This window comes from Tachypleus tridentatus, chromosome 13 (assembly GCF_004210375.1).
Source record: "Tachypleus tridentatus isolate NWPU-2018 chromosome 13, ASM421037v1, whole genome shotgun sequence".
In the NCBI taxonomy this organism is placed as follows: Eukaryota; Metazoa; Arthropoda; class Merostomata; order Xiphosura; family Limulidae; genus Tachypleus; species Tachypleus tridentatus.
Window position 1 is genome coordinate 258,097,998 of NC_134837.1, and position 18,423 is coordinate 258,116,420.

Genomic DNA, 18,423 nt, shown 5'->3' on the forward strand with positions numbered 1-18,423 from the left:
GGACTCAATAAGAATTGGTAAAGCTTTCGGTCACCAGAACAATTCCAATAGAAACATTCTGGTAGTGGGCGTACGTTTGATAAGGTGAAACATTTCTTAGAAGTTTGCGAGAGGATTAGCAGAACCAATAGATACTGACAAATCTATACATGCTTTATTTTCACCAGAAATTAGGAACGAAACGACACCAAAAATATTGGAGTGGTATTTAGGAGACGGGCATAATTCTATGCCTGACGTTTAGAATAGTTGTTTTCTTTTTCTGAAAACAAAAAAAAAACGAATTAAATTTTTAATTTAAAGTTAAAATACTATTTTCATCCTTTAATTGTATTTTAAACTGTATAATAAAATCCGTAAGAGTGTCTAAATCGCAAGTGTCTAAAGTTTGCTTTTTATCCTTTGAAAAAAAACATTACGATTGACGTCTGAGGAAGGAGGGTTTTCAGAAACCAAACGTTATCTGACGTTCTCGGCGTAATTTCGTTTTACAAGAACCACAAGGTGTCGCTAGGGCAGCATTAACACGAAGCCTAATGCACCATGTGGGCGGCAGGAGAAGTGAACATGACTTGATTGTTTTCAACTTTCGCGCATAGCTGCACGAGGACTAATTTGGTAGTGTAAGAGTAGAGGGAAGGCAGCTAGTCATCACCGCTCATTGCCATCTCTTGGGCTACTCTTTTACCAACGAATAGTGGGATTGATAGTAAATAATAATGTCCTCACGGCTGAAAGGACGAACATGTTTGGTGTGACGGGGATTCGAACCCGCGACCCTCAGATCACGAGTCGAGAGTCCTAATCTGAGTGTCGCGGGTTCGAATCCGGGTCCTAGAAATGTCGCGAGGACAGTATGGTAAACCAGTATGAATGATTGAAAACCCTGCTAGTATTTCATTTGATTATATTACAAATCAGCAAAACGTTATCCGTCGTAGTGAATCAAACAGATTCGTTTGTCGTACAGCGTCTTGAAAATTGAGATCAATTTCATTATTTTTCTAGTTGTAATATGCATGAAAGTGCGTGGTTTTTTTTTCCTGCTTCACTGGCTCTCGTCACAGGAATCAGTGAAGACAATAAATAATTAAGAAAACTGATATACATGCTAGGTTGATGCTCGTTGTATGACTGTAAATCTTGAATAACCGTTCTTGTGCAAATTAAGCCTAAGTAAATGTTTTATGAACATTTTTTCTGGTGTTTCACGAGAACAAATGTCGTTGTGTATAACTGATAAACTCTTGCAAATGGTCCTTTGTTATAGTATTAAATTGTATATATATTTTTTGTTGTGCTCAAATCGTCCTGATAAAGATTTGTACAGGATGGCCCGTAAGTCCCTACCCATCCATATGTTAGCATGTTATATACAATTACGCATGTATTACAAACTTGTTTCTTTTTTTTTACAGAAATATGGCCGATGTAAGCCCATGTTGAGGAAAATGTCTCGCAGAACATGGCGTCGCATAATGTTATGCAGCGAGAATGAGGGACAGCACACAGATACACTGGATACATAAGATATATGGATGGGTAGGGACTTACGGGCCACCCTGTATAATGAACCTGGAGTGAGATGACATCCAATTTTTGTCACGAATGAAATAAATGCTAACACTTGAGGAATTACCAAGGAGAGAATGAATTTCACGCTAAGTTAACTGTAATTGTGGGTTAAGAAAAAACTTTATAAGGACCGGTTTCAGAGTAGGTTAATGGTAAGTCCGAATTAAGAGAGTCTTTGGTCCCATCAGTGTTTGTTTATTTGTAATTAAATGCAAAGCTAAAGCCCACTACAAATATCGAAACCCAGATTTTAACGTTATACGTCTTCAAACATGCCGCTGTAACACTAGGGGTAATCTCGTCAATGGTTTGATTTGTTTTGAATTTCGCGCAAAGCTACTCGAGGGCTATCTGCGCTAGCCGTCCCTAATTTAGCAGCGTAAGACTAGAGGGAAGGCAGCTAGTCATCACCACCCACCGCCAACTCTTGCGCTACTTTTTTACCAACGAATAGTGGGATTGATCGTCACATTATAACGCCCCCACGGGTGAAAGGGCGAGCATGTTTGGTGTGACGGGGATTCGAACCCGCAACCCTCAGATTACGCCGGTCAATGAATTAGGTCAATAATAAATAAACTAAAAAATACTTTTGAGGATTTAGACGTATTTTGTAGTCAGAATATGATAGGTGTACTACATGTCTCTATTCTAGATTATCAAGTAATGGGTGTTCGTAACAGATGTAATTTTTTATTTCTGATTTTCACCATACATGGAACAGTTTGGTCATCCATCACTGGTCTTGGGTCTTGACAGACAACACACGTAACTAAATAACCGATCTTGTTTCTAAATGCTGGTTGTTTTTTTTTCCAGTGATAAAAGAAATTTTCTTTTTTAGAACCAGAATAGGCGTAGGATTTGTCTTTACGCTGATTTGACGAACCACATTGAAAAAAAAAAAATTATATATATGCGTACATATTGTGAAACTATTTTTAACACACACTGCAGCGCTGTGGTATAGGTATGTTATGAGTTGATGAACCTATTGAAAGCAGTATGTAATGTTTATTAAGGTTATCGAAGGTCATCAGTATGGGACTAAACAAAAACACAGTATAGTTTTCTTCGAAAAAAATGGCGGATGACGAGACCGCGACGAACCGGGTGCCAAAAGTGGGACAAGTCCAATGCACATGTATCCCGAGTCGTTAGTCTAGCGTCTGGAATGTTTGGAGACGCCAAAAGAATTTAAAGATTCAGCCAACCGCCTTTTAAAGGTGGGGTTGTTTCCAGTCGAGCCCCAGCTGATGCGGGGGAGCATCCCGTCCGTTTCATATTCAATACCTACGCACACCTGGCTCTTACGGTTGGCCAGTTGTTTGCCCTCACGTGAAGCGATTCCAGTGATGTGGGCTGTGAAAGTGCCTTCCGTACTGTTGCTCTTTCCATATACCACACTTTCCCGGGAACATCCAAGGACAAACTTGTTTGTTTGTTTGTCGTTGTCGTTGTTGTTTTAATGCCCGCTGTCGTCGACCCGAGTTCTCAGTACCGACTACGTCGTGGGCTGATACGTTTATTTCAGAAGAGTAAGTGTCAGTAAACCGGTTTGGCATAGACTTTAATAGGATCTTTTATATACCACTTTAACTTTAGTACATCCAAAAATCCTGTGACTTGGATCAGCGGTTCCCAAAAGGCAGGGGAGTGGGAGATCGCAGAACCACAAACAGTGAAACGAATTTTTATTTTAATGTTACGCATAAAACAGGATTATTTTATTTATTACTTACAAAACGAGTACAAGTCTCAGACTTTAATAAAACAATAACCATCCCATTTCCCCAAATCGAACGTGTTTTTTTTTTTTAATTTCGCGCAAAGCTACTCGAGGGCTATCTGCGCTAGCCATCCCTAATTTAGCAGTGTAAGACTAGAGGGAAGGCAGCTGGTCATCACCACTCACCGCCAACTTTTGGGCTACTATTTTTCCAACGAATAGTGGGATTAACCGTCACATTATAACGCCTCCACGGCTGAAAGGGTGAGCTTGTTTGGTGTGACGGAGAAATCAAACGTAAATCCAAGAAATCTGTCTGGCTACTCATGTGGGTCGTGAATTTGAAAAATATGAGAACCTCTGTTTTCTGTAATTAATGAATTAGATTTCTATTCTGACTCTTCTTGTCTCTATGTTCTCTTTGAACAACTTTTATCAATAGAGTTGTTGTTGAATTAAGCACAAAGCTGTCTGTGATCTGCCTACCATTGGTATCGAAACCCGGATTTTAGCGTTGTAAGTCCGCAGACATACCGCTGAGCCACTGGGGGTTATCAATATAGTTCCGCTTGATACCTTTCTGACGTAACTCGTTCTGCTTACATATGTATACATTTAAACTATTTACATTTAACACCGTTTTTGAGCTGAATTTAGTTTTGTCAGGGTAATATAGGTTAGTCTCTTATCTAAGCCAAGGTAATACAGGTAAATTCTTTTTTCTAAGTCAAGATAATATAAGACCCAAATATAAGTCTCTCCAAAATTATCAGTTACTCAAAACACGATGACAAATGGAAATATCGAACACAAAAGGTCATAATATTACTATAACATCTCTAAACTACTAGCTTCTTGAAACACAATAATAATCGGGAACTTTGGACAGAAAAGGCCATAAGGGAAAATCGAACATTTGTAATCTCTACGGTTGACATGTGAACACGCGTAGTTTTATTGGCCTCTTCAGTGTCGTTATTTTTCTTTCTCAGAAGCTTCCCACTGGCACAGCGGTATGTCTGTAAACTCATACCACGATAAGCCAGGTTTCGATATCCGTGGAGGAGAGAACACAGATATCCTATGGTGGAGCTTTGTGCTTAAGGAGAGAACACAGATATCATATGGTGGAGCTTTGTGCTTAAGGAGAGAACACAGATATCCTATGGTGGAGAACACAGATATCCTATGGTGGAGCTTTGTGCTTAAGGAGAGAGCACAGATATCCTATGGTGGAGCTTTGTGCTTAAGGAGAGAACACAGATATCCTATGGTGGAGCTTTGTGCTTAAGGAGAGAACACAGATATCCTATGGTGGAGCTTTGTGCTTAAGGAGAGAACACAGATATCCTATGGTGGAGCTTTGTGCTTAAGGAGAGAACACAGATATCCTATGGTGGAGCTTTGTGCTTAAGGAGAGAACACAGATATCCTATGGTGGAGCTTTGTGCTTAAGGAGAGAGCACAGATATCCTATGGTGGAGCTTTGTGCTTAAGGAGAGAACACAGATATCCTATGGTGGAGCTTTGTGCTTAAGGAGAGAGCACAGATATCCTATGGTGGAGCTTTGTGCTTAAGGAGAGAACACAGATATCCTATGGTGGAGCTTTGTGCTTAAGGAGAGAACACAGATATCCTATGGTGGAGCTTTGTGCTTAGGGAGAGAGCACAGATATCCTATGGTGGAGCTTTGTGCTTAAGGAGAGAACACAGATATCCTATGGTGGAGCTTTGTGCTTAAGGAGAGAGCACAGATATCCTATGGTGGAGATTTGTGCTTAAGGAGAGAACACAGATATCCTATGGTGGAGCTTTGTGCTTAAGGAGAGAACACAGATATCCTATGGTGGAGCTTTGTGCTTAAGGAGAGAGCACAGATATCCTATGGTGGAGCTTTGTGCTTAAGGAGAGAACACAGATATCCTATGGTGGAGCTTTGTGCTTAAGGAGAGAACACAGATATCCTATGGTGGAGCTTTGTGCTTAAGGAGAGAACACAGATATCCTATGGTGGAGCTTTGTGCTTAAGGAGAGAGCACAGATATCCTATGGTGGAGCTTTGTGCTTAAGGAGAGAGCACAGATATCCTATGGTGGAGCTTTGTGCTTAAGGAGAGAACACAGATATCCTATGGTGGAGCTTTGTGCTTAAGGAGAGAACACAGATATCCTATGGTGGAGCTTTGTGCTTAAGGAGAGAACACAGATATCCTATGGTGGAGCTTTGTGCTTAAGGAGATAACACAGATATCCTATGGTGGAGCTTTGTGCTTAAGGAGAGAACACAGATATCCTATGGTGGAGCTTTGTGCTTAAGGAGAGAGCACAGATATCCTATGGTGGAGCTTTGTGCTTAAGGAGAGAACACAGATATCCTATGGTGGAGCTTTGTGCTTAAGGAGAGAACACAGATATCCTATGGTGGAGCTTTGTGCTTAAGGAGAGAACACAGATATCCTATGGTGGAGCTTTGTGCTTAAGGAGATAACACAGATATCCTATGGTGGAGCTTTGTGCTTAAGGAGAGAACACAGATATCCTATGGTGGAGCTTTGTGCTTAAGGAGATAACACAGATATCCTATGGTGGAGCTTTGTGCTTAAGGAGATAACACAGATATCCTATGGTGGAGCTTTGTGCTTAAGGAGAGAACACAGATATCCTATGGTGGAGCTTTGTGCTTAAGGAGAGAACACAGATATCCTATGGTGGAGCTTTGTGCTTAAGGAGAGAACACAGATATCCTATGGTGGAGCTTTGTGCTTAAGGAGAGAACACAGATATCCTATGGTGGAGCTTTGTGCTTAAGGAGAGAACACAGATATCCTATGGTGGAGCTTTGTGCTTAAGGAGAGAACACAGATATTCTATGGTGGAGCTTTGTGCTTAAGGAGAGAGCACAGATATTCTATGGTGGAGCTTTGTGCTTAAGGAGAGAGCACAGATATTCTATGGTGGAGCTTTGTGCTTAAGGAGAGAGCACAGATATCCTATGGTGGAGCTTTGTGCTTAAGGAGAGAACACAGATATCCTATGGTGGAGCTTTGTGCTTAAGGAGAGAGCACAGATATCCTATGGTGGAGCTTTGTGCTTAAGGAGATAACACAGATATCCTATGGTGGAGCTTTGTGCTTAAGGAGAGAGCACAGATATCCTATGGTGGAGCTTTGTGCTTAATTTCAAACAAACGTTTCCAGAAACCTTTTACTTCATGCCAGATATTCAATTAGGATTTTTCTCAAATATTTAAAATTCCCTTTCTGTCGTTTTATTAAATTATTTCTTTTCGTTGTTCCATTAATAAGTTGGTTAAACAATGATATACCTCAATGACACATGTCTGTTTGTTGTTGTTTTTTTCATGTGCCTGAATATCACCAGTTTTCAAAATTGGCTGTGTTGTCCGAGTAACATTTGCCAGTGTTTACGGTTTACTATATTTTCCTCTTGCCTACCGCTGGTACAGCGGTAAGTCTCCGGATTTACAACGCTAAAATCAGGGGTTCGATTCCCCTCGGTTGACCCAGCAGATAGCCCGATGTGGCTTTGCTATAAGAAAAACAAACAAAAAAACAATTTTCCCCTTATACGCTTCAATAACACTTGCAGGTGTTTACAGTTTTTTGTGTTCTCTTCTCATGTGCCTGAATAACAGTTTCAAGTGTTTAGAGTTTGCTGAGTTACCCTATTATGTGCTTGAGTAACACTTGCCAGTATATACAGATTTCTGTGTTCTTTTATGTACCTGACTGACACTTCTTCTTTCATTTGATTTGGGTGCACGGGTACTTGTATTTGCTTACTGGTCCTAAAAGTTACTTTTGTGCTTGTGTCATTTAATTTGACTCTATGTTTAATTCAGGGCAAAGTGTAAATGTATCATGTATTATGCTGCTGTTGTACAAAAACTTAAGATGGATTTTTGTTCCCCCGTCTCTGGATGATTTGGAAGAAAACACAAAAGGACATTTTAGTTAAAATAGTATTGACACCGAGCAGGTGGCGCCGTTGCAATAAATATATAGCACCATCTGCTGGAAATAATGCAATGTGCATCGTGAACTTCCTAATTTTAGCATCAGTGAGAGTATGTTTTGTTTGAAGTTGTTTACTGTCTTGTGGATCTAATGTAAAATACTTGGTGGCTTGTCCACCTTCACTCAGAGCTGAAAATCGATCTGTTTCATTCAGCCATCTCGAATTACACCTTTGAAAAAAAAAAGAGGGAAAATTTACTTATGGTATTTAAACTCATCAATTCTTAACACTAATATTCATTCGATTTGCCTTTGTCCAGGTTTACTGAAGGTGGAATCCCCCAGAACAAACAACTTATTGTACGTTTCGTTTTGTAAATTTGTGTAGAGTTGCAGTCTTAGAAGAACATATATTAACACGTTGGCTCCTAAGCCTATTTTGCTGGTTCAGCCATTTTATAATTATTTTTTTAGGAAGAGTAGATATGTATCCGTTGTGTTCCAGCTGATAAGTCGCCCTTTATAAAGGAAATAGAGCACGACCCACCGGTGGGTCGTGTGGGAACCAACATGTTAAGCTTTAAAGAACTTAATGGTATTTTACTTGTTTCTAAATATAAATAAAATAAATTTGTAATGTTTAAACATGTAGATAGCTCTTAAACTTCCATGAGCATTCTGTATTTAAAATATATTCTATCTGTTGTTTCTTTCATTATACACGTTATGTTTTACAACTAATGAAATGAGAGACTGTTCTGGTTTAGTGGTTAGTGTACCGAGCTGCCTATTGAAGGTCTAAGGTTTGAGCCACACTTTAATCTGCGGGGGAGTTATAACTGTGACAGTCAGTCCCGTTATTCAGTTAAAGGTGTTGGTGTATACAACTTACTGGCTGTCTTTCCTTTGGTCACGGTTCGGATCCCTGTCACACCAAACTTGTTCAACCTTTCTACCGTAGGGGCATTATAATGTGACGGTTAATCCCATTATTCGTTGGTAAAAGAGTAGCCCAAGAGTTGGCGGTGGATGGTAATGACTAGCTGCCTTCCCTCTAGTCTTGACTGCTAAATTAGGGATGGCTAGCGCAGATAGCCCTCGAGTAGCTTTGCGCGAAATTAAAAAAACTATAACCAAACCCTTCGGTCAGCAATTCTGAATTATTGATAACTATACCTAAACCCTGGGATTTATATCACAACGTTTTCTAGTCCTTGTGTTGTATGAGGTGCCTGTTAGGTTTAGAATACTAAATATCTAATAAATTAACAATAAACAAACATTTATTTATATATTCATGGCACAATATCACATACTATGCTTGTTTGTGTCATTATGTTCCTTCTTGTGGTGATTATTTTAAACTGTGCAAACGATGAAAAACGTTAATAACCAAAGAAGTGCACTTCATTCACCAATTGAAACCTGAACTGAAGATCTGTCAGCCAATGGATGACAAACATATATTAATAACTAGATGTACTTCCGCAGGGTCTCCGAAAGTGGTCTGTTCCAAGAGCAAATAAAACTAAATTTAATAGTAACTATTATTTTTATTTCTTGATTTTGAAGTTCATATTCCATCATTTGTTGTAGCGTACAGAATGCTTTATTTTTCTCGTGATTCATGGCATATGCACGTTTTACTGACGTCATGATAGTATAAATTACAATATTAAGCGTTTCTTATGTGACGTCATGCTTTTATCTACTAACTGACAACACACTGCTGTCGAATGGTGCGAGTTGTTAAAATATGTGACCTTTGATCTTCTTTCAGCGAAATTAAGACGAAGAGTATTAATATTTAGTTTGTTTGGCCTTATTTACTAAACATGGGGAGTTCTTCTGATCATCGATATATATATCTAATTAGAAAATGATTTCTTACAAACCAAAACTGTGCCTATTTAGAAGACCGCAACATAGATTTTTCAGACCATCTAAACCAGATATACAATCCGGTTTCAGAGCGATAATATAAATATTTCGTGAAGTTCAGCGATGTATCAAGCTAAATGGCATTGTTGAAATGGCTACAGAATTCGGATTAAACTTCGTTAAAAGAGGCAGAGATAGTTTAAAGATGGTGTGGGTGAGGTATCCTCTTCAAAACGAGTTATGGAGTCGCAAGTCAACGTTGTGAGATTACAGCGAAACCAGTAGGAAGGTATTAAGAAAGCTTGTTTGTTTGTTTTTGAATTTCGCACAAAGCTACTCGAGGGCTACCTGTGCTAGCCGTCCCTAATTTAGCATGTAAAACGAGATAAACGGCAGCTAGTCATCACCACCCACCGCTAACTCTTGGGTTGTTCTTTTACCAACGACACAGTGGGATTTACCTTTACATTATAATTATAACGCCCCTACAGCTGAAAGGGCGAGCATGTTTGGTGTGACGGAAATTCGAACCTGCGATCCTCAGATTACGAGTCAAGTGCCTTAAATACATGGCCATGCCGAGCCTCTTGGCAGACGGAAGAAGCAACACTTTTGGGAATGAAGAAGAATGCTGCTACAAAGGCTTAAGATGTCTATTTGTTTATTGTGTCAGTTTGAAAGTAAACAATTTAGAGTTAAACTTTTAGGTATATGACACTGTACCTTCAACTTTTTTCTATAGATGTCTTACGACCAAAAGGCATACTTCTAATGTACGAGCTGTCGTTTCTATAATAATAAAATATGAATGTGACGTATGAGCTAGTTATACCGCATTGTTAATGACGGGAGTATTTTGTGTTTATTAACCATACGTCTTATTAATTCATGCTGTATTGTTAGCGTTAAATAAAGCAAAATTTGTAAAAAATGTTATTTGAAAAGGCAAATAGGAGTGGTCAGAAAAGTACAAGTTGAATAAAAATGTAAGTATTATATTTTATATATTATATTATTTTTTCAAGCCTACAACTAGGAACTCTTATAAAAAGTAAATAAACTAGGTTGGAAATAGTCTCTACATTGTTTTCTTAAGCTACAAATTCCTATTTTGACTATGATAACTACTGTAGATATATAATTATTTACTGAGCCATATGGCTTTGTGCCCGAGATTTCGTGTTAACAAGGGTTTAACACGCGTCAAGTACAAAAGCAGCCACTCAAAATAACAGCGCATATATTATGTATTGATAACCACGTAAATCAGCTTTATTTTAAAAATTATCAACTTTTAAATAGGTCATGGATATTCGCAGCCTTTATACAGTATATCTATATAGGTTTTTTGTGTAAAATATCCGGTCGATATCACTGCAGGCTTATAAAATAATAATAATGACGTATATAAATGGGAAAATTTTGTCTCTGATCGTGAAATTACTCATTTTGCTTACTATCAATGTTCTTAGCTATTGAAAGTGAAGGTTTGAAGTGTTGTTTCAAGAATAAGTCTTGGTTTTAAAGTGTTTTTCTATTAGAGTTTTGAGGAAATTACTGTGCGATCCCTAATATGAATTAATACGGTGATTCATACTGTCTTATTCAATAAGACGTGTTCTGTGAACTGGTCATACCGCCCTGTTAACGTTAAATAGTATGTGCTGTGTGAACTAGTCATACTGTCTTGTTAAATAAGACATGCTGTGTGAACCAGTCATATCATCCCCTTAACGTTAAATAAGACATGCTGTATGAACCAGTTATACTGTCTTGTTAACGTTAAATAAGACATGTTGTGTGAACCAGTTATACTGTCTTGTTAACGTTAAATAAGACATGTTGTGTGAACCAGTTATACTGTCTTGTTAACATTAAATAAGACTTACCGTGTGAACCAGTCATGCTGTCTTGTTAGCGTTAAATAAGACATGCTGTGTGAACCAGTCATACTAACTTATTGAAAAACTATTATATTGAAAATATTATTTAAAGAAGTCTCGTGTATACTATTTTAACTCTCGTTTTCGTAATTACACTTTATTATTATAGTTTCAGATCTCCTCGTTACAAATATCCACTGCAAATGTGCTACTTTCTAATTCTTAATGATATTATAGTATTGTAGCTACAGATATTTTAGTCATAATTTCCCCTAGGGCTATTAAAACACCTGATAATATGCCTTGCTCTTAATATCGTGTTAGGTAATGATATACAATATTTAACCTTACGGATGACTACATGTTTTCACAATGAGTGTGTATATATTTATATACAAGTTTTTAACCGTGTGTGTAAAAGTATAATGTTTTCAACAGTGTATATATAAATATGCATATTTTAGTGAAATTAATTAATCACATCCAAATGAAGCTAAATGAATAAACAAAATCGCGAGGAAGCACTGCGTTAAAAACGGCAAATCCTAACCTCTGATTAATTATAACCACAAATTTTTAAACCATAAGCAAAACACATAAAAATTATACAAATTACGCTGCATATTTTAAAATAGATCCTAGGGTACAAGCTACAGCGTGGAATTATAAAATATATCCTAAGTTTTGGTGGTGACTGCGGAGGTTGGACCCACATTGCGGTGGGGATACACTGTCTATTACTCTTAACCTCCAATTCGATAGTCTCACATAAGATAAAAGAAATTAGAATAAGGAGATTGTGGGTGCTCAAGCCCACAACGTTCCACATCTATGTCACCCTTCACTGCCTGCAAACAGTTGTGGGAAGGTGACTGCTCTCTCAAGTTAAAATAAGAAAAAAAAAACACACACAAAAAGATGAAAAAATTAAAATAATAAATAAAGAAAATAAGGTACTACCATTTGGTGGTAAGTAAGATAAAACTTACCTCTTGAAGTTAGCATTCCTTCCCCCAGTATAGTAGAGGTACTAATTAACACGACATCAACAAAGTAATAGCTTACTGTGACTGTCGTGCTTTTATATGCAACATCAGGTGTACATCCGCATAAGGTAGTGTCAAATTCTTAGATTATCTTATTTTTAACCAAAAATAATTTCCAGCAGAATTTCTCTGATTTTGCTTTCTTTGTATTTATTACAGAATAATTTAATAATTTTATCTCAAATGTCTTTACTAAATCCATTATCTATTAATCTTCGTATCAGTATATCAACATTATTAATAAAATATTGTAACTTACAAACTTAATATATATATTATTTTAACTGTCTATACATATATATATATTTACATGTTCTCTAGATGAGTGGAAAGAGGACTCGAAGTTTTAAAATTGCTGTCCATCATCGAGACAGGGAGGTCTGGAGCGAAAACGATTTTCATTTGCTCACCCAGGAGCCGCGTCTATTTCACAGGATGGTCAGAGCTGTCGCCCACGAGTTCCTGTCAGACGATCGTGATCGGAAATACTACGCTGACCATTACACGTGTTGCCCTCCTCCACTGTTTATTATCATTATTACCCTTATAGAGGTGAGAAACATTTTTTAGCCGCGGCATAATGGCTCATTGGACGGTTCTTTTTACTTTTTGTTTTCTTTTTATGTACAAACTTTTAGCTTTTAGTCCTTCACCTCTTCATCGATTTAACATCTAATTACAGTTTCCGACTCAGAAACTGTCAGACCCTTTCGACTGATATGTTTGACCACGACCATACATTAATCGATTATAATCCTGCCTAAAAGAATTTTAACTATTAGAATAGGCTGTTAAAGGCCGTTATAAGAAATAATATCAAATCGTGTATACCTGCTTCCAAAGCTTGGTATTGCTAGCGCAGAATAAAAGGGAAAATGTAACTAATAAAAATAGAAATAAAGGTCTCATAGATACTCATAGATAAATTTGTTCTAATCCTATCTGAAAGAACTTCAAGTGCCGCGGCTGTTGAGGTTTTCCTACTGTTATGGTTTAAACGCCATGTTTTTTGCAGACTTCTGATTTTGAACATCAGGACGTAAGTACATAATCAGATAAATGTGTCAATTATTACCTTCCATTAATGGCTATCAGATAGTAGTTATAACTCATTATAAAATTAGTTTTACGATTATTACATTATTTATTCAGTTTCTTAGGGTTTGTAAATAGCTATGTTCTAATAAGTGGCCTATGTAAATAGTGTTCCAATTACTACTATGTTTGTTGTGTCCCAGCCGGCCTGATGAGCTCTGGATTGAGAGAAATGCGTCGTCGGCAATGAATATGGCTAGAGTAGTAAGGTTCAAATATTGCTATATATTGAAATAGCCCGAAGGGACTGAATAAGGAACGCTTTATTTGGTTTGTTTTTAATTTCGCGCAAAGCTACACGAGGGTTATCTGCGCTAGCTGTCCCTAATTTAGCAGTGTAAGACTAGAGGGAAGGCAACTAGTCATCACCACCCATCGCCAGCTCTTCAGCTTCTCTTTTACCAACGAATAATGGGATTGACCGTTACATTAGAACGTCCTCACGGCTGAAAGGGCGAGCACGTTTGGTGTGACGGGATTTCGAACTCGCGATCCTCAGATTGCGAGTGGAGTGTCTGACCATCTGGCCGTGCAGGACCCAACAAGGAAGGCATTGTTAGAAAACGTAATAAGTTTAAGTGTAATGTCTTGTGACAAACATGGGTTTTTTTCTTTTGTAGTTTTCATCAACAGTTTGTTTCAGAAAACGTCCATTTTTGTTTATTTATTATCATGATTATCTAACATTAGAGCTAAGCCTAAGAGCAAGTGTTGTTTTGTTATACTTGCATGTAAGCACTGCTTATTATAATATTACTCCAAGGACGTAGCTATAGTTTTTATGTTCTATACTCACGCTGGGCTTGCTTTAGTGATTCATTGCTGTAGTCTAGTTCGTCAACTCATTCCAATCTCTTTAATCTAAAAATGTTTCTACTGTTTGTATATGCACAGCTTTGTGACACGAAACCGCATACATAGGGTTATTTGCCGACATTCTATGAACCTGTATAAGTGTAGGGGTCTATTTATATACTTTTTTCTCTATTTATTATAGCTTAATCTTCTCATTAGAAGATAATACGTGAACGTCAAGGACAGCCTCTAATGTTAAGAATAGGAAGTTGGTATTACATTAATAGATCGCAGTCTCCCGTCTGGGTCTCCAACCTCATACACAGTTGGCGAGTCTGCCTGCTCCAATATTTGAGCTAAAAACAGCACTTAAGTTTCTCTATCCTTCTGTCTTCTACTTGCTAGTAACTGTTCCTCAGACATCGTCCAACCTTATGGCTTGTTTTGTTATTTCACAAACAGCGATTCTCAGTATGCTCTTCCTATTGCTTGCTGTTTGTATTATTATTTCTTTCAATTAATTTTTTGTTCCACAAATAAGTTTGCCAGGTATTTTCTGCCATTCCACAAGCAACGTTTTGTCTTTCTGTTCATTTTTTCCCTTCTGTTTACTGTTACAAAGCAATATTTTGAATTCCTTTCGTTTCTGGTTCAAGTTCCTCATTACTCATTCATTTTCCTCTAGTCGAGTTTCTTTTCTTATTTTTTATGTCAATACTTCAACTTATCGCAAACAGTTTTTTTTCTGATTTTCACTAATACTTATTGATAATTTTAAATAAAAAAATCTAAGCACTTATCCTTAACGTCTCTTTATTACACATAGATCTCACTAACCAGTTTTACTGGTACTTCTTACTAACCAGTTTTACTGGTACTTCTCTTTAAGCCCCCCCCCACTAATACAGCATTAAGTCTACGCATTTACAACGCTGAACTCAGAGGTTCGATTCCCCTCGATGGACTCAGCAGATGGTCTGATGCGACTTTGCTATAAGAAAACATACACTTCTCACCAAAGTTTTACTGTTTTTTTTTTCTTTAATGAATTTTATTGGTTCTTCTTATTAACTGATTTAACTGGTTTTTCTCGCTTAACCAGTTTTACTGATCCTTTTTTTTTTACCAGTTTTACTGGTTCTTCTCACGAAGCAGTTTTACTGGTCTTTTCACTAACCACTTTTGTTGGTTCTTCTTATTAACAAATTTAACTGGTTCTTGTCATAAACCAGTTTTACTGGTCCTTCTTACTCACCAGTTTTACTGGTTCTTTTCACTAACCAGTTTTATTGTTTCTTCTCACTAACTAGTTTTACTGGATTTTCACACTAACCAATTTTACTGACCTTTCACACTAACCATTTTTACTGGTTCTTCTCACTAACCAGTCCCCCCACTGGGACAGCAGTAAGTTTACGGAATTACAACGCCAAAATAAGGGATTCGATTCCCTTCGGTGAACACAGCAGACAATCCAATGTGGCCTTGATATAAGAAAAGCACACGCTTATTAACCATTTTTCTGGTTCTTCTCACTAACCATTACTAGTTATCCTTCTTCCTAACGCCATGTTCTACTGCGGGTTATATTCCTTAGAGCTTAAAACCATTCTTACTGCTTCTCCGTGTGGTCATATATTTCTTTATTACTATTTTTCTAGCTCGGTTTTTTCACTTACTACACCGTTACCATGGGGGAAATCACAACCACAGGTCCCGTGCCTATTGATAGTATCTTCATATACCGTCCCGACAAACGGCTCGAAGTCTGGAGATTTGTCTTCTACATGGTTCTTCATGCAGGGTGAGTTCAATTTCAAAATCCCCACATAATTCAATTATTGGTGTAAAATATGTTATACAAGGTAATTTGTTGTTGTTGTTAATTTTTTATCCAGGTTAAAGTGTTTCTTAACCATTCTCTATAGGACTATATTTGTCAAAATATAAGTATACCAATTATTTTTATTCGTTTTGTGTTGTTACCAAAGGAGTTTGATTACAAACCTTTGAATTAGTGTTACTCCGCTAGACGTGTGAAAAAATACTTGGATAAGTGATAATAAATTAGGCCTGATTCCATGGTAACATGTTCTTTACTGCCTGTTCCCCGCTAGTACAGCGGTGAGTCTTCGGATTTACAACGCTAAAATCATGTGTTCGATTCCCCTCGGTGGAATCAGCAGATAGCTCAATGTGGCTTTGCAAAAAAAAAAAAACACAATTTACTGCTCAAACGTCGCACAAAGCAAATTACAAAAAGTGTTCATTTAGATGTGTCAATTTATTCTTTGTTATCCAAGTGTTTAATTACGCATGTTACTAAACGATATCAAATTTGACGTATTAACAGAACTTTATAATCAATGGCTTACAATTTATACTTGAACCCACAGCAAAAGCGGATTTCAAAAAGGCAAAATAATTGAAGTAATTTTTGATTAAATATTCCAATAATAAATATTTTAGACAGAAATCATTTTAAATATAAATACAAAACCTACATAAAGGGGACTAATATGATGGTTCGTCAAAACTTCCGGCGATCTACTATTTTGATACGTAAGTTTCATGTTTTGGTGGTACATACAAATTGTTACAGACGAAAGTTCTGTTGTTGTTTTTGTAATCAAGTATTAGTGTTTTAGTATGGAACAAAAAGCATTTTCTTAAGTGATCCATGACAAAATATATATATATATATTCAAACACTCTTTCCATGCCCAACTGTCATAATAAACTATTTGTTTGTTTGTTTTTGAATCTCGCGCAAAACTACAAGCCATCCCGAGTTTAGTAGTGTAAGGGGAAGGCAACTAGTAATCACCACTCATCGCCATCTCTTGGGCTACTCTTTTACCAACAAATAGTGGGATTGACCGTAACATTATAACGCCCCCACGGCTGAAAAGGCGATTATGTTTGGTATGACGGGGATTCGAACTCGCAATCCTCGGATTATGAGTCGAGTACACCTGGCCATGTCGGACCCATAATAAACTGAATCAAACAGTTTCCTTAGAAAAACACAAAAAATCTCGATTAAAGTAATACTTCAATTATTTATTAGGCCTCGCTGCTATTAAATGTTCCCTTATTGATTCACTGGTAAATTTTTTTTGTTTGTAACTAAGCACAAAGCTATTCAATGGGCTATCTGTACTCTTCCCACCTCACATATCGAAACCCAGTTTCTGGCGTTGTAATTCCAGACATGCTGCTGTGCCACTGGAGGGGGGGGTAGTTTAGATACGTAGAATGCTTAAAATCGGGTTTTGATAGTCGTAGTGGCCACTTACAGCCCATTTGTTGCTTTGTGCTTAATAACAAACAAATATGAGATACGGTTAAATAATCTTTCGTAACGGTAATGGTATAAACTCTGCAATACCCCAAGCTGATGGATAGTAAGGACGGCCGAAAACATGACCGGTTACGAGGATACTGAACTAAGGCAGAGTGTTCAAAGCTCAAAGAGGTTTTTTTTGCCTGTCACTCGTAATTAATATTGATTAATATTAATTCTTATTTTTATAGGAAAAAGTTAGTAGCTTTTATGTTAGAAAGTATTACATAATTGTTCATTGAAACCCATTTGTCGAAAAATGTGGGGAAAGGATTATAATGGCCAACTGCGACTTTCACTTTCGTTCCAAGGACGCTCAGTTGTTGTCCTGGTCAAAAAGAGCGACTGAGGTCACTGTTTCACGTGTCGAACCACCTTCGAACAATAAAAATACAATGGATCATTGCATAATTGTTTTGGAAAAGCCCTTGCATTTCAGAAATCAAAATATTATACCTTGTTAAAATAGCTTTCCCACACCATTACACCACCTCCAGCAATCAGTGCAGAACTGACGTTGATGTGTAGGTCCTAGTATTTTGACTCTGTCACGAATCAAACAATTGTTTTTTTGGTTTTGTTAATCAGTAAAGTAGCAACGAAGAAGATTTTCTGTAATCTAACAAATAAGAAAAATCGAAAGAAGAAGATATATTTTCTTCGAAGATAGCCTAAGTTCTGAATGACTATTTATAACAGATCACACGGAATTCTCCATATACTGATGTTCAGAAAGTCACTGATTTGTTTGTTTCAGGTGGATTCATCTTCTCTTCAACTTATTGGTTCAAGTACTAGTAGGTCTCCCTCTAGAGATGGTCCATGGATCTCTTAGAATAGGAACCGTATACATGGCAGGAGTTCTAGCAGGTGAGTTTTCCCAAGAACTTTTCACTTTACTGCATATCCTTATGATTGATTTGAGCATAGCTATCCACCTGGGAACTAATAGATAAAACATGGTCAAGCTACCGTTCGTTGTAACTTGTTGTATTAGGGTTAGGTTAAAGGTAACTTGGATCAACAAACATTTCGCTTTTACGCGACAAAGATTTTGCTACTTTTTCAACATCTGCTCGTTAGTTCAATACTATCA

The 18,423-nt window shown here is 37.3% G+C and overlaps 1 protein-coding gene across 1 annotated transcript in view; it reads left to right on the forward strand.

Annotated features, from left to right (window-relative positions):
• LOC143237849 (rhomboid-related protein 2-like) overlaps positions 1 to 18,423 on the forward strand; it is a 161,715-nt gene that overhangs the window by 130,336 nt on the left and 12,956 nt on the right. Inside the window, exons 5-7 of the mRNA XM_076477523.1 lie at positions 12,413 to 12,643; positions 15,643 to 15,785; positions 18,085 to 18,197. Of these exons, the coding sequence (XP_076333638.1) occupies positions 12,413 to 12,643; positions 15,643 to 15,785; positions 18,085 to 18,197 (487 nt within the window). The remainder of the gene's footprint in view (positions 1 to 12,412; positions 12,644 to 15,642; positions 15,786 to 18,084; positions 18,198 to 18,423) is intronic.